At 42.5% G+C, this 22,266-nt stretch overlaps 1 protein-coding gene across 3 annotated transcripts in view; it reads left to right on the top strand.

Moving 5' to 3' along the window:
* The window catches only part of GAS2L3 (growth arrest specific 2 like 3), a 37,588-nt gene that overhangs the window by 848 nt on the left and 14,474 nt on the right, over nucleotides 1-22,266 (top strand). For 2 of the 3 annotated variants that reach the window (XM_084794635.1, XM_084794636.1), the window contains exons 2-8: nucleotides 6,766-6,872; nucleotides 9,437-9,504; nucleotides 9,959-10,006; nucleotides 12,913-13,081; nucleotides 14,425-14,540; nucleotides 17,131-17,272; nucleotides 21,634-21,697. In XM_084794635.1, coding sequence (XP_084650761.1) covers nucleotides 9,983-10,006; nucleotides 12,913-13,081; nucleotides 14,425-14,540; nucleotides 17,131-17,272; nucleotides 21,634-21,697 — 515 coding nt within the window. In that variant the 5' untranslated portion in view covers nucleotides 6,766-6,872; nucleotides 9,437-9,504; nucleotides 9,959-9,982. Of the gene's footprint in view, nucleotides 1-6,765; nucleotides 6,873-9,137; nucleotides 9,205-9,436; nucleotides 9,505-9,958; nucleotides 10,007-12,912; nucleotides 13,082-14,424; nucleotides 14,541-17,130; nucleotides 17,273-21,633; nucleotides 21,698-22,266 lie in introns of those variants that run through there. The other variant, XM_084794637.1, reaches the window with a different exon arrangement.

Here is a 22,266-nt window from a genome sequence, read left to right as displayed (position 1 = left end):
GTCCTCCGCAGGGCTCAGATCTCCCAGACTTAACGGAATTAGGGAACATTAGTGGAGCTCTTGCGCAATGCTCTCCCACCCACACCCCTGGGTTTGGAGAACTGAATTGGGGGAGGCTTGCAGAATGCACTGGAAAGCGGGCAACTTTGTAGAGAGCTCGCACCCCTATGCGTACTCTGGCTCCATTCCAGCTGCTTTAAACCTAGGGCTTGAGTTGTACACATTGGCGTGCTCTGTAGTCTTTATGTAAAATGGAGAACTGTGTTTCTGCGGGCCCAGGCTAGGTCAGAGTTTGGTTTTGCTTAGGCCATGTGAGACCGTTAATGACTACCCTTAGATAAGCCGTTGTGGACCGCTGTGGGCTCACTTCTCGGGTGCTTACCCACAGAATGATGAAAAAATTGGAATGTTTCCACACCTTTTGATCCCCTTTAGGAGGAAACTAATAAGAATATTATGGTATAGATCCTGACGTTGTATCTGACTCATCAGTTTAAAAAAACTCACCCTGGCCAACTGGCACTGAGTGCTAGCTGTCTGCTGCTTTGACATTGGTGATAAAGGGCAACGTCACTTACCTCAGTAATGTTTTCCAAACTTACTGTCTCAACAGTAAAAGTTAAAGAATTAAAACTAACGTGTACACATTATATTTTACTATCTTTCAGTAGTGTATGAATATATTTTATCATTTCACATTTGGGCTAGGTACCCCTTTCCATACCTAATGATGTGAAATATATTGAGAGAATGGGAAACTAACTCATCTCAAGCTGAGTTTATATTTAATTGGAATTTCATTATTATAGAGAACTGCCTCAAATAATTTTTTTGCAAGACAGTGATTAAAATTATATTCCTTATGTATTTCTCCTTCTAAGAATCCAGTGAGTTTTTTGTAACCAGCTGCTTTAGTTACAGAAAGTTACTAAGTATTTCATATATGAATTATAAGCTTTCACAGAACTTGATTGTAACAAAATGTAGCACATGCACATGAAATGTATTTGATCCTTTTGTTGATAGAATCTTGGGAGTCTGGTTTGCTAGGTATTGCTGAAGTATTATCTGATAGAAATATCTACTTGCTGTCATGCAACATAAATTTATTGTAAGGGTATTATTTTAATTATGGGGCAGTGTGTGTGTGTGTGTGTGTGTGTGTGTGTGTAGATGTGTCTCTGGGGATGGCACTCTTTATGCATATGAAGGAAGTGCCTTATCTTACGTAGCCTCTGACTTATTTATATTCCTGGCTAAAATTAAAGTTGGTTGTTAAAAAAAAAAAAGGTTTGGCTCTGTTAAGAATTTGTCTTTCTTCCTTCCCTTCCTCTCTTCTTTTTACCCTTTCCCTCTCTTATTTCCTCCTTCCCTTCCTTTCTTTTGACCTGTGTTGTGTGGTGGTTTGGATGGGAAAGCCCCCACTTCCAAACCCCAGGCTCATATGTTTGAGTACTTGGTCTCCAGTTGGCAGAACTGTTTGGGAAGAATTAGGAAGTGTGATAGACTGTTGGAGATGTGACATTGCAGGGGCCAGCCTTGAGGTTTCAAAAGCCCAAGCCATCCCAGTTAGCTCTCCCTGCCTCATGCTTGTGAATCACATGTCAGCACTTAGCTACCACTCTGACTCTCAGATAAGGATGTAAAGTTCTCAGCCACTGTTGCGGTGTCCTGCTTGCCTGCCTGCTGCCACGGATGGTCATGGACTCACCCTCTGTAACTTTAAGCCCCAATAAGCTCTTGCTTCTATAGACTGCCTTGGTCATGGCGTCTTATCACAGCATTTAAAACTCTTAACTGTTGCTTTGTAAACCAGGTTGACCTTAAACTTGTGACAACCCTCTGCCTTAGCCTTCTGAGTGCTGGGATTACAGGTGTGTACCACCATGTCTAGAGACAAGTTTTCACTTTTTACCCACACTCATATTTTAGTACACAGTATGAATGTCCTGTAAGCTGTTTGAGAAGTTTTCTGTTAATGGATACTTACATATATTTTTCTCATATTTCCTTATGTTAGTGCACTGTGTGTTTCCCTTTCAGTCTTTTAATTGAAGTGAGGAAGTTGAACTGGTTTTAAGTTTGATTGTTTGTTGTTTTCTGGTGGGGGTAGAGGTTGGAGAGATGGCTCAGTGGCTAAGATCAGGTACTGCTTTGCAGAGGATCCAACTTCAGTTCCCAGCACCCCTGCCTCAGGGTAACACAAAACCACCTCTAACCAACTCCAGCTCCAGGGGATCGGATGCCCCCTCTGGCCTTTTTTTGTACCTGAACTCACATGTATATACCTTTCTCAACATACACACAATTAAAAAAAATAATAATAATAAAAATTTTTTTTGTATCCCAATACTAAACTGAAAATTCTAAGATGGTATTGAGTTGTTCAAATTCAATATCTGTCAAATACTGCAAGAGAATTTTTTAAATTCTCCAACAAAGGGATCACTATTTTTTTGTAAAAGTAATATGTGATGCTTTAGTAAGGAAATTGAAAATCTAGCTCCTGCTTTCTTGTAGTGCTGGTATATACTAGCCAAATGCTTTACTACTGTCTCAGTCTACAACTTTTTATTTTTCTGAAAAAGTTTCATCTACTATTGAAGCCGCATTTCTTTGTAGGTGAATCTACTACTGATTTATGCCGTTATTTCATACTGCCCTTTAACATTTAGGTACCAATTTAGTAGTGCTCTATGATGTCTGTTTGTTTTTATTTGTTTTAATTTTGAGCAGGATCTTGTTATGTAGCCCAGGCCTTGAAGTCTTTGTCTTCCTGCCTCAGCTTTCCAAGTGTTAGAAAGATTCAAAGGAGCACAGATTGATTGCCTTATTGTTTGAGGATAAAAAGTCAGAGGTTTGATGGCGCTTGTGAAAGAAGGTGTGGGCTCTGGGGATTAAAAGGATTAAAAGGGTGCTGTTCTTCTGTCTGATACAGATTACGGCATAGTAAACATGTGTGTATGCAGAGGAGTAGCCATATGCATCCTTGAGCATCACAGTGGTCAGAGTCCTTGCTGCTCCGTCCAGCTAGTCTGCCCTGTATCCATGAACCCTGACTGCTCTCAGCCTTAGTTATTTGCTTTTCTTGCTGAGTCCTCTGACTTATCAGATCATGTCACTTGCATTTGGGTCAAACTCCATGCCTAGAGTCTCAGTCTCTCTCTCTCCCTCTCTCTCTCTCTCGTCTTAGCCTGTGGATCAGGATGTAGCTCTCGGCTCCTTCTCTAGCACCGTGTCTGCCTGCATGCTGCCATGTTCCCCTCCATGATGATAATGGTTGAACCCTCTGGAACTGTAAGCCAGCACCTAGTTGAATACTTTTATAAGAGTTGCCTTGGTTGTGCTGTCTCTTCAGCAATAGAACAGTGACCAAGACAGAGTTGGTACAAGGGAGCGGGGTATTACTGTGACAGGTCTGACCATGTTGTTCATTGTGGGAATATGGAAGACTTTGGGACTTTGGACTAGAAAAGCATTTGAACACTTTAAATGGAGTTTACTGGGCCATCCTAGGAGGAGCATGGGACACAGCGGCACGGAGAGCATGTGGCTCATGATGGCCCGTCTGAAGAGGTTTCAGAGGAGAAGACTATTAGCCAGTGACCTGCAGACCCTGCTTGTGATATTTTGGGAAAGAATGTGTCTGGTTTCTGCCCTTGTCAAAAAAGAAAAAAAATCTGCTGCTTGTGGCTAGATTGAAGAGTTTTTGATTAATGGAACTGGCAGAGAAGATTTCAAGACAGCCTAGTACTGACTGTGTTGTGTGACTCTTAGAGGGCACTCTTACAGAGATCTACCGTGAAAAGGAACAAGGTGGGCAAAGAAAAATACAATATGTGCAGTTTGAAGAAAAAAAGGAGCACCAGGAAGTATAATGGAGCTAAGTCTACTGAGGTAAAATGTTTAAAGAAAAGTCTGATGCCAAATAGAATAAAGCGAGTGGTGATGTCTGCTCAAGACCCCACTCAGCTAAGCTTCCAACTGTAAGAAGGGACTAAAGAAAAGCTTAAGCAGGGAAGGAAACCATCAACAGCAGAGCACTGATGCAAACGTAATTGAAGGAGGGGCCAAGTTTCAGCCCCATCAAAGTGTAGAACTTGGCAGCGTCAGCCACACGGTTCTAGCATTAGAGTCCAGAATACAGGAAAGGGATTGTGGAATCTTCCTCCATGACCAAGGAAAGCTGCTGAAGCCAGGTGTGTGTCAGAGGTATCCCTGTATGGTGGCCTAGAGAGGCCATTGTGTGAAACTGTAAAGGTTAAGCCTGCATTGTGTTGGAGACCCCAAGATGTTGGAGTTGCTAGAGTTGTGGGATTCTTGCCAAGGAGAGCTGATAAAAAGGAGTGGAGCCAGCCAAAGAGAGAGAAGTGTGCTGCAGTCAACAAAGCTGGGAGGAATTGCAGCTCTGAAGAACATTTCGGCATCAGACATGGAGATGCAGAATTTTGAGTATTAGGTCTTGCTTTGGTCCAATATTTCTCCACTGTGCTCCCTTTCCTCCCTTTTGGAATGGCAATGTATATCATGTGCTATGTTTGTTGGAAGTATGTGGTCTGCTTTTTTACCTTGATTCTACAAACGATTACAGTTAAAGAAATTGCCTTGGTCTCAGAAGAGACTTTGAACTTTGGATGTTTAAACAGTACTGAGACTGTGATTGCCTTTGGGGAGTTTTGAAGTTGGATTGAATGCATTTTTGTATTATGATGTGGCTACAAGCCTATGAGATCCAGGGAGTGGAATGGGGTGGTTTGAATGAGTATGGCACCCCCTAGGCTCATGTTTGGATGCTTAAGTCATTAGGGAATAGCACCATTTGAAAGGATTAGAAGGATTAAGAGGTGTGGCCTCATTGGAGGAAGTGTATCACTTGGGGTGGGTTTTTTGCCAAACCCAGAGTCTCCCTCTCAGCCTGTGGATCAGGATGTAGCTTTCGGCTACTTCTTCAGCATCATGTCTGCCTGCATGCAGCCATGCTCCCTGCCATGAGGAAAATGGACTAAGCCTCTGAAATTGTAAGCAAACCTCCAATTAAATGCTTTCTTTTGGAAGAGTTGCCTTGGCTGTGGTGTCTCCTCACAACAACAGAACAGTGACTAAGACAGAAGTTTTTATAAATTCTCTCTGTATCTGCAGGGGAGAGACCTTTGGATACCAGTTCAGTCAGCATGATCTGGCGTTGACCTGTGGGACTGGGGCCTCCTATCTCTTCACCTTCCAGATTTCTCTCCCTGTCCTGTAGGTGCTCATGCATCGGCCCCCTCCACCCCTTCCCTCCCCCGCCCCTGACCCTCCCCCTCCCCTCCCCCGCCCCTCCCCCGCCCCGCCCCCGCCCCGCCCCCGCCCCCACCCCCGCCCCCGCCCCTCCCTGTTTCTCCTCTCCTTTCCTTAAGTTCTTTTTCTTACATCTCTGCCCACTTACTTTTTGTTTTCTGCTTTTCTTTGCTAAACTCACTTTTTCTTTCTTTCTTTCTTTTTTTTTTTTACTTCTGTATTCCTCGGAGAGCCTTTTAAATCCATGAGTGAGATCATTGCCACCCACTCCTTCATTAAAACCGTTGAGTGGCTTCCCACTGCAGTTAGAGTCAAATCTAATTTTCTCACCCGCGGCGGCCTGGGCGATGGGGCGGCGCTCCAGCATCACCCGAAGCCACGCGCTCTTCCATCCCTCAGCTGCTGGGACGCGCCATGCTGTCCTCCCACGGAGCCACTCGCTCTGGACGGACCTTTCTCTTCTTAGCGAAACTCTTAGCGTTCTTCAGATTTGTGCTTTTCTTACAGAAAACTTATTTCATTGAATGTAAGTCTAAAGCAGGCCCCTGTTATTTTTCTCCTGAGGGATTTTGTGCTTTGCTTCAAAGCGTCGGCATGGTTTAACATCATCCGTTTCTTCGTCTACTTTCTATTCCAGCCTTCTCCAGTGGTGTAAGCGCAATAGTAACATAATCACCGTGTTTATCTTAGTTACGGTGACTACTTCAGTAAAGGATGTGCATACATGTTTATAGGACACATGGGTGTGTGTCTTATCACTTGAAACAGGATGTATCCTGAAATGAGTAATAAGGCTGGGTGGACAATTCCTGGGCTGAGGACATGGCTCAGAGAGTAAGAAGAGAACGCTTTCTAGGATAAGGACTCATGTTTGAATTCTCAGTAACTAGGTAAAAGCAGGGCTTGCTCGCATATGCCCATAACCTTAGCATGGTGGAGTGGAGACACGCAATCCCTAAGAGCTCAGCCAGTGTACCTAATGGAGAGCTTCCAGTTCACTGAGAGACCCTGTCTCAAGACAGCAAGGCAGAGCGACAGAAGCAGACCCCTGATAATCTACTGTGGGCTCTACATGTATGTATATGGGTCTGTGGCTCCACGTCCCCGTGCACACACATGCACATCACACATACACAGATCACAAGTCTACGAAGACTTATTCTAGCAAAGACAGCCCTGAGTTCCATGTCCTGACTTCAAGTTTTGATGCAGCTGTATTCAAATTTTTATTTTCATTTATAGCCAGACGTTTGTTAGTAAGGGAAGCCTTCCAAGTTATAGTGAATGGTGTTTGAATTCTGTCAGTCTTGTCTTTTTCATTTCCTAAATGGTGCTGAATGAACTATAACCATGTCTCTTCATAGATTTAATAGTAAGTCATCTGTTAAGTGCTCCTAACCTGGTACTTTATATGTGTCACCCCATTCTATTTTTACAACAGCCGTCTGAGAGTGGTGGTGACACTCTGTTTTTCTGATAAACGTTTAGGTTCCAAGAAGTGAGTTCCATAACATTCATATGGCTGGCTTACGTTGGAGCAGGAATTGAACCCAGATGAATCCAATACTTTGTCCTGCCATGGCGCTGTTTTGATGGTGAGTATTTTAGTACATACTTCAAAATATATGTAAAATATTTGGTATAGATACAGGATTTCTGTTTTCTCTGCGAAGTATCTAGGAAATATTTAAGTCAGAATCTTAAAGCTATGAATTTTGAACTTCTGCATCTATCAGGAATACTATATCCTTGAAATATTATTTTAGAAAAAGACATTAAAGTGGTGAGCGTTTTTGACACACAGGCATACAGACTAGTACAAAATGCCTCTGTTCTTACTGCCGTTCCAGTGTGGCGGTTGATGACATCCTTGCGGCTTATACTTCCTGGTGGCCGAGTGCAGTGCTGTTGCAATCTCCCCCCCCCCCTCGAAGAATCTTATCTCATTTGTTTGCCATTTTCTACTTTTCCTAGTTGATCCCTGATTCATCTCAGGATCATGTCATAGGACTTCAAGTCCTTCCATCGTATTTTATAATGTGGGAGAAGAATGAAGTGTACTGCGGTTCAGAGCCTGCAGCCTGGGGAAGGAATGTGCCCAGAACGGCTTGGTCTCCTATGATCTGAACTCAGATTTAAAGAAGAGCTTTAAGGATAATAGTTGCAAGGACCTCATTATTGCTTTTCAGGGTGAGTGGGTTGGGCCAGGCCTGGTCGCATTGCACGTGGAGGGCGTATCCTGTTTCTCACATTTCCCTGGAGTCAAGTATGGTATTCTTAACTTACACGGAATGTTTGCTTGTGAAAGGTTCTCATCAGGGTTACGGTGAAGTTTGGACTTGGTCACAAGAGAGTTTCTTGTTTTGTTTTTACTCACTCTAAAGGATGGAAAAACCCAACAAGCAAAAATTGCTATTAAGGTTGGTAAAGGATTGAAGTCAGCTTCTCTGATAAGATAGAAGGGAGAAAGAAAAAAGTGCACCCCCAGGAATAAAGTGTGCGCCCAAGAGTGAAGGGCACCCTCAGGAACAAAGTGGCCCCACAGGAATGAGGTGTACCCCCAGGAATAAAGTGTGGCCCCACAAGTGAAGTGCACCTCCAAGGATGAAGTGTGCACCCAGGAATGAAGTACCCCCAGGAATGAAGTACCCCCAGGAATGAAGTTCCGCTGGTTCAGGTTGAAGCTCAAGGAAGGATAGACATGAGAAAGACAGGGTAAAATGAGCAAAAGGGAGAGCCGAGGTTGTGGTGCACACCAGGGCCCAGGCTGGCCCAGCAGCTACTCTTGGGTATGAAACTGGCTTTCAAGAGGATATGAACAGCTAGATTTTATACACACACACACACACACACACACACACACACACACACACACACACAAAACAAACAAACAAAAAACCTGGCTCTCTATATCTGGAACGTAGTGAGTACTCATTAAATAACAGGTTAACTGAGTCCATCTGGACAGTTAGAAAAGTTTTCCCCCAAAGAAATAGTGTATATAATAGCTTTTCATAGCTGAGGATATGTTACAACATACCCAAGCACTGTTTTATTACAAATTAGTTCATTTATTGATTGTGGTAATGTGCATTGAGCCCCAGGCCTTGCACATGCAGGACATGCGTTCCGCATCTGAGCCATCCCTACCTAGCTCTAAAGAAACATTTTTAAAGGCAGTGCAGGTGGTCATGTTTCTGCCGTTTCAGGAGGAGTGCCGTCTGTTGTACCAGAAGAATTTGAAAGCATCCGCCTTTCCCTAAAGTTCAAGTGACTGAACGTTGTACACACATTCTTCATTTCCTTCATAAGACTGATTTTGTTGAATTTTCCATAAAAAAAAAAACAGTGCAGCTGCTGAGCATTCCTGTGACGGCTCCTTTGTGAATGTGCCACTGTTCTGGGTGTGCACACATGCCTTGCCACTGTTCTGGGTGTGCACACACGCCTTGTAATTGCAGCTTGCTTTTGTTGGTGGCCGGCAGCTCCAACTGGTAGAGCTCTTGTCTGATTATGTGGAACTTCATTTTAATGGGAACAGCTTCTTTGCTGCGTGTTTTTTTTTTTTTTAAAAGAAATGGTCTCGGAAGCTCCATACTGTGAACTCTTTGTTGAGGACAAAGGGTTATTTATGCTAAAGGGGAATGCAGTCCCCACTGAATTAGCTGGTGGGAGCTTACCAAGCTCGTCAGCAATGCTCACTTGTGCTTTGGCCTTTTGCTGGGAGGGAGGGAAGGAAAAATGAGAGCAGAAAGGGCACTCTGTGGTCTTTTGCCTTCTGCAAAGAAAATGCGATCTGTTGTTAAGCCCTTCAGTTAGCTTTAGCTCGGGTTTTATTTGTTCCTTAGAGAATGCAGTGTGTACAGTTGGCACTGTGCATGCGATGTGTCTGAGAGAGCTCAGGGGAGGGCATAACTTTGGAAACAGGTAACATGTTAGCCTTATAAATAGTTGTATAATTTTCTCTTAAAATATTTTAATGGTAGTTTCTAATAAAAATAGAGTATGCTATATTGGTACAAAGAAACAATAAACCTATACTTTTATATAATCTATATTATTCTGCCTTGAAGCCTTTCGCTTATTTTCTCCCTGAAAACGTGTTAAAGAATGGTATTGCTCTGATTTCATTTATTAAAGTTTGTCTTTTCCTTTGTAGATTTCAAGAACAGAGGTTTGGAGCCCACACTGCTGTTTCTTTTGTCTTTGACAAATTATCACGGAAAGGTATCGAGTATTTTTAATACTTTACTATCCTGTTATCTAGCAGGAAAAGCTTATGGCTGAGCATGTGGGTTATAAAGTCTGTATGACTCATCAAGATGTGATCACTACAAAGAAAAAAATGCCCAAGTTTCAGTATCATTTTTGAGGGTGGAGGCTGTTCTGTGAAGCACCCTTTGCCATGGCTTCTACCCCACTGCCCCAGTGCTTTAGCAGCAGCTTTGACACTAGCGCCAGGGGCAGGGCACCAGAGTGTCTCAGGTCTTTCTCACTCCAGTAACAGGTGCAGAGTCACCACTGAGTTCCTCATGGTCACGTTATTCTAACTAGATAAGACTGTCTCGGGCTTTCGGTCAAACAGGCAGTAAATCACAGGCCTCGTTCTGTCCTTTGGGGTTTGAGAGAGCAGGACCCCTGCTGTCATCATCTGCGTGCTAACATCTTCCTCTCTCTCCAGAACAGTTTTTCCATCTCTGTGTAGATGACCATGCAGCCTGCAATCCAAGTAAGTTTTTTTTTGGTAGAAGATAAGAATAAGTTGTGAATTGATAATATTGACTTAATTCTTTTTATGATGTGACTTTTTTTTTTTAACACTACATTTTAACAATAGGAATACTGCACTTTGACTTTCTAGTTCCAAGAAGATTTTAATTCTGAGTCTTACTTGTGCTAGATAGAGGAAAGAATCTAAAGAATTTAGGGGGTAGCGGGTCAACCTGGGTTGAAAATAAGTAGAATGTTTTATAGTAACCACCTCACTACAACGGGGTGCATGTTTGCAATTGAAAAGAACACTTAGTAAAACACAAATACAAGATACAAGTCTTAGTTTAGATAACTGTGCATATGTATTATAAATGAGCCTGTACCTGACTGTGTGCTAAAATTAAAATTTATAAGGATTTTTATTGGTTTATTATATGTATATGAGTGCTCTATCTGCATGTACACCTGTAGGCCAGGAGAGGGCATTAGAGGGTATAGATGGTTGTGCGTACCATGTGGTTACTGGGAATTGAACTCAGGACCTTTGGAAGAGCAGACAGTGCTCTTAACCTCTAAGCCATCTTTCCAGCTTTAAAATCAAACATTTTAAAGAAGAAGATTTTTTTGGTTGTTGCTGTTTCTGATTGGGCAAAACCAACTGCGGATAATTCCAGAAGTCTCGGTAGTCTGGAAGTGTGTGTTTGCTCTGTTCATTGCCTTTCTATTATTTTCTTTCTTTGAATATTAATAGGGCAGTTAAATATTAATTTAAAGGCAAAGTGACACTGGACCTTTCTACCTAAAAAGATACTTAAAAAAAAACAAAAAACTGCTAATAAATAGATCAGAAAGCCAGAAGTTAATAGTCAGTCACAGTTTAGTTCTGATCCCACCTTTGTCCATCTCATAGTGAGAACCGGGTTGTCTTGTCTTGCTTCCTAAATCTGTTTCATCACTTGTGAGGTGAGGATAGTAAATCTTGTTGTGCAGGGCCGTTGTGAAGCCGTGAGGCAGCAGGTGCAGAGAACCCGCCAGGATGCACGTTGCCTAGTAGGCACGTGAGGGTTTTGTTTCTTTGGTAATTCTTTCTCTAACGTATCTTTATATCTTGACCAGAGGACATTGGAAATGTTCTCTCCCTCCCAACAACCCCCCCTCCCCCCGCCCCTTTATAGTTTGTCTGCACAAGTTCAAGTAGGACAGACATCCCAGCAAAGAGAAGGGGAAGTGCTCTAAAGCCCCGCCCATAGTCAAGATGCTTGGTGCAGCTGTTCCGTGCCTGGAGAGGGGAAATGGCTTTTCTTGAGTGGAGTCACACTGCGTGGATAAGCCTAGCTCCAAGGCCAACCTCGTGCTCAGCGGGAGTTGGTCAAAGAAACCTAACTTCATAGTTTCTTGTTCTTGTTTGTTTGTTTTTGTTTTTGTTTTTGTTTTTATCGAGAGCTCCCATGACTTTTTGATACGTCCATTGTCTTTTGAGTGCTACTGTGCCTTCTGTTAAAATACCATAGGGCTTATTTTCCCCTCTTGTTGTGTATTTGTTCCTTTCTCCAGCAGTGAGAAAACTGCCTCCTGTTCAGTAACTGGTTATGTATGTGGCCACACTTCTCCCTGGTGGGGACGCTCAGCTCACCTGGCCCTGACACCCTCTAAGGAGCTGTCCTGCCCTCACGGAGCCCTTTGTATTCACCCCGCATAGGGTCACCTTTATGCGTCCTTCAGGATTCCCACTGCACACATCCTCTTCAGCTCCCTTGGAGAACTCTAATACCCCTCTAAGGACAAGAACCATTTGTATGCTGTTTTAAAAAGTGACTTCATGATTGTCACTTTCATAATTTGCACAATTGAGTCTTTTCTAGAAGCAATCTGAAAGCAAATCTGTTAATATTTCAAATATTTCCAAGTGTTGTTTCATAGAATATTTATGCAATTTTATTATCTTTTTTTTAATCTTAAAATATTTGCAATTATTTTAGGCTTCACAGGCCAGTAGGCAAAATTGCAACTGTTAGATGGGCACTTGGATACTTGTGCAATGACCATTTTTAAATGTCTTAGTTGTAGGTCATAAATACAGACGAGAAACCAGATTTGCTTGTAAACTATGGTTTGCCATTCTGTTGCTTCAATCAGAGTAATTGAGGGGAAAAATGAAGGATAGCAAGCAGGGGCTAGGGTGATGGCTCAGCGGCCAAGAGCGCGTGGTGCTCCTGCAGAGGGCTTGAGTTTGGCCCTAGAACCCATGTCAAGTGGCTCACAGCCAGCTGTTAACCCCAGCTCCAAAGGATCTGACACCCTCTCCTGGCCTCCAGGGGCACACGTACTAGTATACACAAACCCACAGACATACACACACACTCACACACACACAATGAAAATAATAAAATAAATAGTTAAACATCATGCCTATGATATGAAGTTTGCAGGTGCTGTTTATGCATACACTCGCTTATCCATTCAGCAGACGTCTGTGTAACCTCTGCTGTGTGTGAGGCCAGTGCGGGCTGCTGCGCACGCGCTGTCCGTGAGGGCCAGTGCTGGCTGCTGCGCGCCTGCGTCTTGTAAAGCAGGCTGTCCGCAACCCATTTTATAGCTAAGAAGTGGGGTTTCTGGCTTAGTTACTAGTACAACTAACAAGAGGAGAAAAGGAATACTACTTGTTGAAGTTTTATGCTCTTGGCTCTACATTAGAATCCGTTCATTACTTTAGTGTTCATTGGCATTAACCACTGTATTAAATACTAAGAATATTGCATACATTCTAGTTTGCTCCTAATTTATATATTTTCTATGAGCTGACGTGGTTCTGCCTACTCTGTGTGGCTGATGCCTACTTATTTAAACACGCACACATGTGGATTATGGTGACTTTAAGCAACGATTGCTTTCTCTCAGCTGGCTGGTATTTTGTTTGTCTAGGTGTGGTTTGGGGAAGATCTCCCTCTAAGCCCCAGGTGCCCGCTGACACCCAGACATGGCCCCGGACTGGCTGACGTTTGTCAGTATGACGAGTGGATCGCCGTGCGCCATGAAGCCACTCTGCTGCCGATGCAGGAAGATCTCTCTCTGTGGCTATCTGGCTTACTAGGTAAGGCTGACAGAGACACCCACTGAGGGATTTTATCTTCATCTAAGGAGTGGTTGAGTGTTCCAGATCCCAGCCATACTCGGTGAAGGACAGAGTGGAGTCCTTGCTTTCACAGTCTGGACAGTTCAGATTTTATAGTTGCAAAGGTACTCTCGCCCTAACCCTTCACTCTTGAATTGTAGGAAACATGAGATTTAACTAAAGTGGCCAGTCATTTTGAGTAATCAACATTTTATGATTAATAATAATAGATATTTAAAGTTACGTATATCTACATTGCTCCCTTTTTTTTTTTTTTACTGATTTTCCCCAATCCTGTATGAGCCATGAAGTTATAGGTGGAAGATATACTTAGTTATATAAAAATGAGTACTGTTTCTGAAACATGGAGGGGTAGAAGCAAGGGAAACCAAACCAAACCAACCAAACCAAAAAATGCCAGTTGGAGAGTGCCTGGTTATCTTTTTTTTTTTTTAACTCTACTTAAGAATATGATGAGTGCTCTGAACTTTCTTTCCAGTGGGGGAAAATATCAAAATATCACTTTTTGTTTTGTGTATGCGTGCATATGTATGTGTGCATGTTTGGGTATAGGTGGGGGGGCTTATATGTTCGTGTGTGTGTGTGTGTGTGTGTGTGTGTGTGTGTGTGTGTGTGGCGGGGGTATAACCATGTGCGTGCTAGCTTAGATGGCCGAAAGCTCCCAAGAGCTGCCTGACTCCGCCATAGGTGCACCAACATACCTCGCTTTTTGCTTCTGGGGACCCAAACTCAGGACCACACACTACCGAGTGAGCTTTCTCCTGAGCCCCTCAAGTCACTTAACCCTAGACTGTCCTATAGTATTCTGAGGTTTTCATGAGAAGGAAACACCTGAAGAGGGACTGGGGCTCTTTTAAGATAAACACGCACTAAACAGTCACTCTGATTTTGTCTGGTATCATCTTGATGGTGCGACAGTTTTTAAAGTTTGTGATGTAATAATGCTTTTAAAGAAGTTATTTTAGAGGCAGAAGTTGATATCCCCAGACTAGTTATTTAATCTATAAATTGCAACAAAATCCATCTTATTTATAAAGAGCGTTTTCCCTTGTACAAGTGATATTGATATGCAGTGAATTTAAAATGTGCATGTATTTTTTCTGAACTTTATGCATCACAGATTTTTCTTTTGTCTTTGATTATCTAGACATTCTTTAATACACCCGTAGAAGTGGAAACTTAGGGGTGTCATCTGGTATTTGTTTAGAGTTCCGTCTGTTACCTGATTCTATTTAAGTTTCGGCCACTGCCTTTGACTGTGCCGCGTCTAGATGGGTCTTAGCGCTACCATGTGCTTTCAGGTGTTGACATTAAGGCAGAAAGGCTGCTGGAAGAACTTGATAACGGAGTGCTGCTGTGCCAACTAATCAACGTTCTTCAAGACATGGTGAAAGCTTGCCACTCTGAGGAACCAGGGGTAAGTAAACGCTGACAGCAGTGAAGTTAATTGTTTGTGTCTCCTCCTCGCTGTCTCCGTGTAGTTGTGTGTTTCCATCCTATACCTGGCTAGGAGACTTTAGGGAAAACATAGATTTAACTTTTCGAGCATTTGAAAAATGATATTTGTAAAATAAAGGTAATAACATTAACCTTGAGGCTTGGGAGATGGCTCGGTTTGTCATGTGACATGAGGGCCTCAATTCAGATCCCCAGCACGCGTGTAAAGGGTGGATATGGCAGCTTGTGCCTGCGACTCCAGTGCTAGGAGACAAAGACAGGCTGACCCCAAAGGCTTACTGGACCACTAGTCCATCTAGTCAGGGAGTTTCAGGTTCACTGAGAGTCCTTCTTAAAAACCAAATCCCCATGAGTATACACACACGTGCAAACACAAACACACACACACCAGCAACAACAATGTAAACATTTACTGGATGGGATTTATCTGTGGATGCTCACTGCTAGTAAGTCTATAGACAGTGTCTAGGATGGCCCGATGTGCTACAGGTCATCTCCAGCAGCTACACCCTAAAAGCATTGATGGAACCCTCCTCAGACTACTATACGGTCATGTGAGCAAAGAGTTTATGGCGGTTCCTGGCTGTGCTGGCTACTGTTACATCCAGTTGACACTAGCTAGAGTTCTCTGGAAGGAGGGAGCTTCAATTTTAAAATGCCTCCATGAGATCCAGGCGTAAGGCATTTTCTCAGTTAGTGATCAACGGGGGAGGGCTCAGCCCACTGTGAAAGTCAATGTTTCATAAGAAAGCAGGCCAAGCAAGCCATGGGAACAAGCCAGTAAGCAGCACCCCCCCCCCCCCCCCCCGCGGCCTCTGCAGCAGCTCCTGCCTCGGGTTCCTGCCCTCTTGTCCTGACTTCCTTCGATGATGAACAGTGATATGGAGGTATAATCCAAGTAACCCCTTTCCTGCCAACTTGCTTTCTGTCATGGCGTTTCATCACAGCAGTAGGAACCCTCGCAGGTCACCTCTTTTGTTCTTATTATCATGATCTGTATATTTGTCACCTGCTGCCTTGGTGGTAAATTTATAAAGATGGGTGGACTAGATAGCACTTTTTAAAGATAAACTTAAAGTAATGATTTGAAGTAGGTTAAGTTTTTGAGAGTTTTAAATTTGGACATACTAGTAGTAAAATATAAAATGGTATCACTGTTCTTAGAAGGCAATGAGTGAGATATCTCTCTCTATGTAGATGCATACATGCACACATATGTATCCAGATATGCTTTTGGTTGTGAGCCTAGCCTTTAACGGCTGAGCCATCTCTCCTGCCACCACCCCCCGTGTGTTTGTGTGTGTGTGTGTGTGTGTGTGTGAAACAGAGTTTCTCTGTGTTATCTTGGCTGTCCTGAACTTGCTTTAAATGTGTTCATAATTAATCTTATGTATGCCTGCAACCTATCCAGTGTACATATTTCAAAGTGCATGCACACTCATGCACACATACACACATCAACTTGCACAATCGGGTTTGTACGGTATTTTCTAGGTACATATGCGTAGCTTTGCATAGACATCTTTTATCATATTGTCAGTGAAAGGATTTCAGTTAGTATTAATCATCTTTGTATTTTTGCTATATTTATTTGTATATTTTTGGTAATGATAATATATTCTGTATTTAATCATGCATGCAGGCTATTTCAGTTCTGGAAAATAATAGCACCCGGAAGGAGCCACATAGATTTAGTAATAGCAGTTGTCTCTGGGGAGAGAGAAAGTGCTGGAGAAAGACCTACTGTACCTGTTGTATTAAAAACATCACTGTTACAAATTGCCAAGGGAAAAGTAAAAGCAACCGCAGCAGGAATACCAGAAGACTCTTGGGCTAGCTAGTGACAAAAATGAAAATAAAAATGTAGGTCACCAAAGAACCTGGGTTAAGGATGGGAAACTACTCCCACATTTCATAGTCTCTCTATGAAACCCGGGGCGGCCTTTCTGACTTTGTGTGAAGAAGAAAGCAAAAATGATGATTTGTTCATCTGTAGCATAGTATAGTCTTGTATTCGCGTTGACCTGTGTGGAGAGACACACTGTGAGTGTTCTGTGACTACCAGGCCGTCATTTTAAAATTTGAAGTTCTGGTTCTGTTTTTAAAAGATTAGAGAAGTTTGGGGCTGGAGAGATGGCTGAGAAGTTGAGAGCACTGACTGTTCTTCTAGAGGCCCTGAGTTCAATTCCTAGCAACCAACCACATGGTGGCTCACAACCATCTATAATATGCTCTGATGCCTTCTTCTTACCTGCAGGTGTTCATGCAGGCAGAGCACTGTATTCATAATAATAAATAAATCTTGAAGAAAAAAGATTAGAGAAGTTTGAATCTATTGCTGATTTTGAGTAGATCATTTTATTAGGAATCTTTTTCTGGAAAACAGTTAAAGTAAAAGAGAAGAAAGCCATTTTTGAAAATAATTGTTTTTCCTCCAAACTGTGCAGTCTTTACTTACACTTAATACATTTAACATTTACTGTCTTACTAAAATGAAGATATAATTGATTCCCCCCCCCTTTTTTTTTCTGTCTTTATGTCTTTTCTAGAATTTTCCAATGAGAAAAGTGCCTTGTAAGAAAGATGCTGCATCGGGTTCATTCTTTGCCAGAGACAACACCGCGAACTTTCTTCACTGGTGCCGGCACATCGGGGTTGATGAAACTTACCTCTTTGAATCCGAAGGCTTAGGTAAGCAGTGTTGCTGCTGAAGATCTTCGGGTTCGTAGGATGCTTCTGTGTCCCTTGCTTCCAAATTTCTTTCTAAACAGTGACTCAAAGTGCTCTGGCTTTTCCCTTATACTAATATAGACTCTGCATTTCTAGAATTCTCTGAGTTGGCTGCAGGAAGATTCTGTACTAATGCTCTACCAACATTTTCCTCAAGATTGGCTCTACCAGGTCTACATTACTAGCAATTCCTCTTTAACCTAATCATTATGGAGATAACCGGTGAGCTGTGCTTCCAGTATTTAGATTTAATTATAAATAATTGCTGCCATCTTTATTATCTAAAAAGAATAATGTTTTTGACATTTCATTAAAGAAATGATGCTCGAAGCTGGGCAGTGGTGGCACACTCCTTTAATCCCAGCACTTGAGAGGTAGAGGTTCGAGGCCATCCTGGTCCACTGAGTGAGTTCCAGGACAGCCAGGGCTGCACAGAGAAACGCTGTCTCAAAGAAACAAGTGTTCCACCGAAAAATTGTTGATATATTTTTCTCATTTTCTCAAGTTAGCAGAAGCATCCATATGGTACTAATGGAGCAGCTGGCTGGCTGTTGTACGCGCGCGCATACACGCACATACACATACACACACACACACACACACACACACACACACACACACACATACACATACACACACATACGCACACACACATACACACATATACACACACATACACACACACACATACACATACACACACACACATACACACATACACACATACACACACACATACACACATACACACACGCACACACACACATACACACACATATACACACACATACACACACACATGCATACACACACACACACACATACACACACACACACACACACACACACACCAGAGCATTTATAGGTATGTGTACATATGCATGTATAAGAATACACATGCCGGGGATGTACAGTGCTGTGATGAGGGAGCTACACCCCAAAGGGGACACTGTATCCCCAGGCCGAGGTCTCATCACTGTCATTGTTTACAGCTCCTGACTTATGGTTCTTGAGTTATGGTGGTTATTAAAAGCAAGCAGACTTTTAGTTGCATTTGTTAGTGTTTAAATCCTTCACGGACACTCTGAAGTGTGGCCCGCCCCCTAATCTGCAACCTGTTCAGTGTGCTTCTGGCTGCCCCTGCCCAGAGTAGAATAGGATGCAGGCCGTGTGCGCTGTAAAGCCAGGCATGCTGGTTGCTACTGACAATGTCGCTGACTAAATGACACATTCAGCTCTCAGAGATCAAAGGGAGGAGGAACTGCTTGGAGTGCTCTCCGTTGTAGCTTACTCTTTTTGAAAAGGTCTAAGATTGTCATTTAATTTTTAAATGTAAAAGACATCTTCCAGCAGTGCTGAAGGGCACCGTAGGACTAAGAAAAATGCTGTCAATACCAGCAACTCATTTGTAGGCATCGAAGTGATAATTTCTTTTTACATTTGCTTAGAACTCAAAGTAATTTAAAAAATATATATATATGTACATACTATTTTAAAATACTTAGGATATTTATAAAAACAGGTTTGAAATATTTCACGATAGATTCCTTTCTTTCTGTAGATTTTAAATTCGAACGGAGGCCTTTTTGCTGCTTTAAACGGTTACACTTTATAGGCCAGTTGGTGCACCCCTATAGTCTCAGCCTGAGCCATATGTCAAGCAAGACCTGCTTCAGAGGAAACGGATGGTTTGATGCTGTGTCTGTAGTAGATGCTCTTAATACCTGAAAGCGCAGCTGCCCGTTCTCTTGGTGCAGGCGGTGTGTGTGCTCAGAACGTGTTGCACGTTAGGTTAGGATTCCGAAGTTCCTCACGATTTCCAGCTCTGAGGACCAAGACAGAGGGTTGAAGAGTCCTGAGCGCTGCCCTGCTGCGGTCAGCGCGCGGGCTATGCATAGGGTGCTACCTCCTCCTCCTTCTCCCTCTTCTGCTCTTCCTCCTCCTCTTCCTCCCTCTCCTCTTCCTTCTCCTGTTCTTCCTCCTCCTCCTCTTGCTCCTACTCCTCCTTTGCTCATCTTTTTAAGATTATGTCATATTTTTTTTATGGGCTTTCAAAAGTTTTGTATGTATTCTAGATGTTTCACCCCATCAAAGATAATTTGCAAATATTTTCTTTCATTCTTCACTTTGATGTCTAAAGTTTTTAAATTTAAAAAAATTTTGGGGTGTGTGTGTGTGTGTGTGTGTGTGTGTGTGTTGTCTGCATGTATGTCTGTGTATTACATCCATGCCAGGTGCCTGGGGAGGCCAGAAGCAGGGGTCAGACCCCTTCAGATAGGAATTCAGACATTTCCAGTTGTCCTGTGGATGCTGGGAAACGAACCTGGGTCCTCTGAAAGAGCATGGGTGCTTGTAGCTGTTGAGCCATCTCTCCAGCGCAAATGTAAAAACGTTAAGTTTGTCTCTGTTCTTTATTTTTTGTACTTCACTAAGTAGCATTGCTTAACAAAGGCAATGCAGGTTTTTACCCGCTTATCTCTTCTTGTTTTGAGGTCACAAACAGTGCAATGCTGAATAGAACTGATGAGAATGGTACTATTATCCTCAGCCTTGCTTTAGGAGCAAGATATCCCGCCTTTTATCTTAAATGTAAATGATATTAGAAGTAGAATGCTATTAGCTGTAGGTTTTTCATGGATGCCCTTTATCAGATTTACGAAGTTCCCTTCTGGTCTATTTTTTTTTTATTTTTTGGCTTTTGTTTCACATATTGAAACAGTGGTATATTGTAGTTGTTTATTTACCAGTAGGGCCTAACATTATTAGGCCTATAATAATTATTACAATATAATCCACTAGTCATCAATCAAGACACAGACACTTGTTATATTTTAAAATAGCCTTATTTTTAAGGGTGTGGGTACCTGAATTTAGTTGGGCACCAAGTTGTTGCAGTTAATTTTTTTTTTAAAGAAAGAGTTCAGCTTTGTTCCTATAACATTTTATTTTTGTAACAAGTACTATAACAAGTACTATGTAACAAAAGTTAGTATTTAAACAGTAAGAAACCCCGGTTCCAAAGAACTGATTAACTCACACTCTTCACCAGAGGTTTGCACAGAGTCTAATTTTATCAGTATTATTAGGCCTACCATGTTGGATGCCGCTTGCTTATTTTACCAGTATGGCCTAAAGATGGGTCTTAGAGACAGCATGCAGTAATTAGCATCAAAATACATCAGGTCAGTCTGTGGTGATGGCAGTGGCAGTGGCAGCTCATGTCTTTAATCCCAGTACTTGGGAGGCAGAGGCAAACAGATCACCGTGAGTTCAAGGCCAGACTGGTCTACATAGTGAGTCCAGGACAGTCAAGGCTACAGGTAAAACCCTGTCTCAAACAAACAAAAACAAAAACAAAAACAAAAAACATCAGACCATCTTCCAACATTATATTTCAAATTCTTTTATTTCTGTTTATCCCCTTTCTGTGATATGAGACCCCTGCTTCTATAGATTACATTGGTTGATTTTCATATACTCAGCTGTTGGCATCCCTGGCATAAATCCTACTTGTTCATTGTGCTGCTAGAGCTTGTTGCTGCTGTGTTGAACAATGTGACATTCTCATCTGTGAGGCTTGGGTTCCAGCTTCTAGTTTCCTTAAGTTCTCTTTCTCTGCCTTCCGTCTTTGTTTCAAAGATAATGATGCTTTAAAGAGTAAGTTAGGAAATTGCTACTCACTGTTTTGGCAAAGTTTGGAAACTTATATAGAGTGAAGTTGAAGTGACGTGTCCCTTCTAACAGTATCTCCTGATGAGAGACGTGTGGTGATACAGTGTGCTGTGGGGAGGGTGGAGGAAGCCAACGCCCAGTGTCTTTGGTGTTCTCCACCTTAGTTTTGAGGCAGCGTTTCTCGCTAAACCTGAACCTCATCGTTTTGTGTAGGTTGGGTAGCCACTGAGCCTCGGACATCTGTCTCTACCTGTCCCAGCACTGTGGTGACAGATGTGTGCCGCCATGCCTGGCTTTTGCATGGGTGCTGGGTAGCTGAACGCGGGTCCTGATGTTTGTGCAGCAAGGACCTTTGTGACTGAGTCGTCTCCCAGGGCCTTACTGTAATCCATAGCTTTTAAAGCCTGAAATTGTGATCAAGTAAATATCCTAGGCCACTGCCCATTCTCCTTGTGCTTGCTAGTTTATCTTTTTTTTTTTTTTTAGTACATAAGAAATTATGTAGAGACAATAAACATGTCCTTTTGAGTGTCCTCTAAACAAATAAGCCCTTTGTCCTCATCATTTTTTCCTTGTACTGCCTCCTCTGCCAGACTGTATTTCCCAGCTTACATCTGAGTCTAAAAACATATGCTCTTATTTTTCCCCAGTTTTACATAAAGACCCCAGGCAGGTGTACCTTTGTCTTCTTGAGATTGGGCGAATTGTGTCAAGGTACGTATTTCTCAATATTTCAGAATTTTGACATCATAAATGCCTTTAGGGCACTTCACTTGATCATCGTTTCTATAACTAAAGAATATGATTCTTGATTAGAACGAAGTAATGCAATTTTCTGTTTTATCTTTCTATGTCTTCGTTTACTCGTATCTATACGAGCAGGTGTCAACGTTGGTTTCTTTCATTTACCTTGCCTTCATTTCATATAAAATTGGGAAAATGCTATTTAAAATTTTCAGGTTAAGAACAGGGTAAAAAAAACATGTAACTTCAAGTAGTTCAAAACAAATCAGTACCCTTTGGTAAAAAGCCTGAGGCTTCAGATCTAGCCAGTGGACAGGACATTCTCCACGGTTGAGTGGAGAGCGGGGACCGGCTTTCACACGAACTCTGGTGCCCCATATTTGACCATGTCCCCTGGATGGGGAGGCCTGGTGGCACTCAGAGGAAGGATAGCAGGCTACCAAGAAGAGACTTGATACCCTATGAGCATAAACAGGGGGAGGAGGTGCCCCTCAGTCACAGTCAAAGGGGAGGGGAGTAAGGGGAAAATGGGAGGGAGG

This window comes from Acomys minous (assembly GCF_964271855.1).
Source record: "Acomys minous genome assembly, chromosome: 9".
In the NCBI taxonomy this organism is placed as follows: Eukaryota; Metazoa; Chordata; class Mammalia; order Rodentia; family Muridae; genus Acomys; species Acomys minous.
This window is presented reverse-complemented; position numbering and strand designations above follow the sequence as displayed.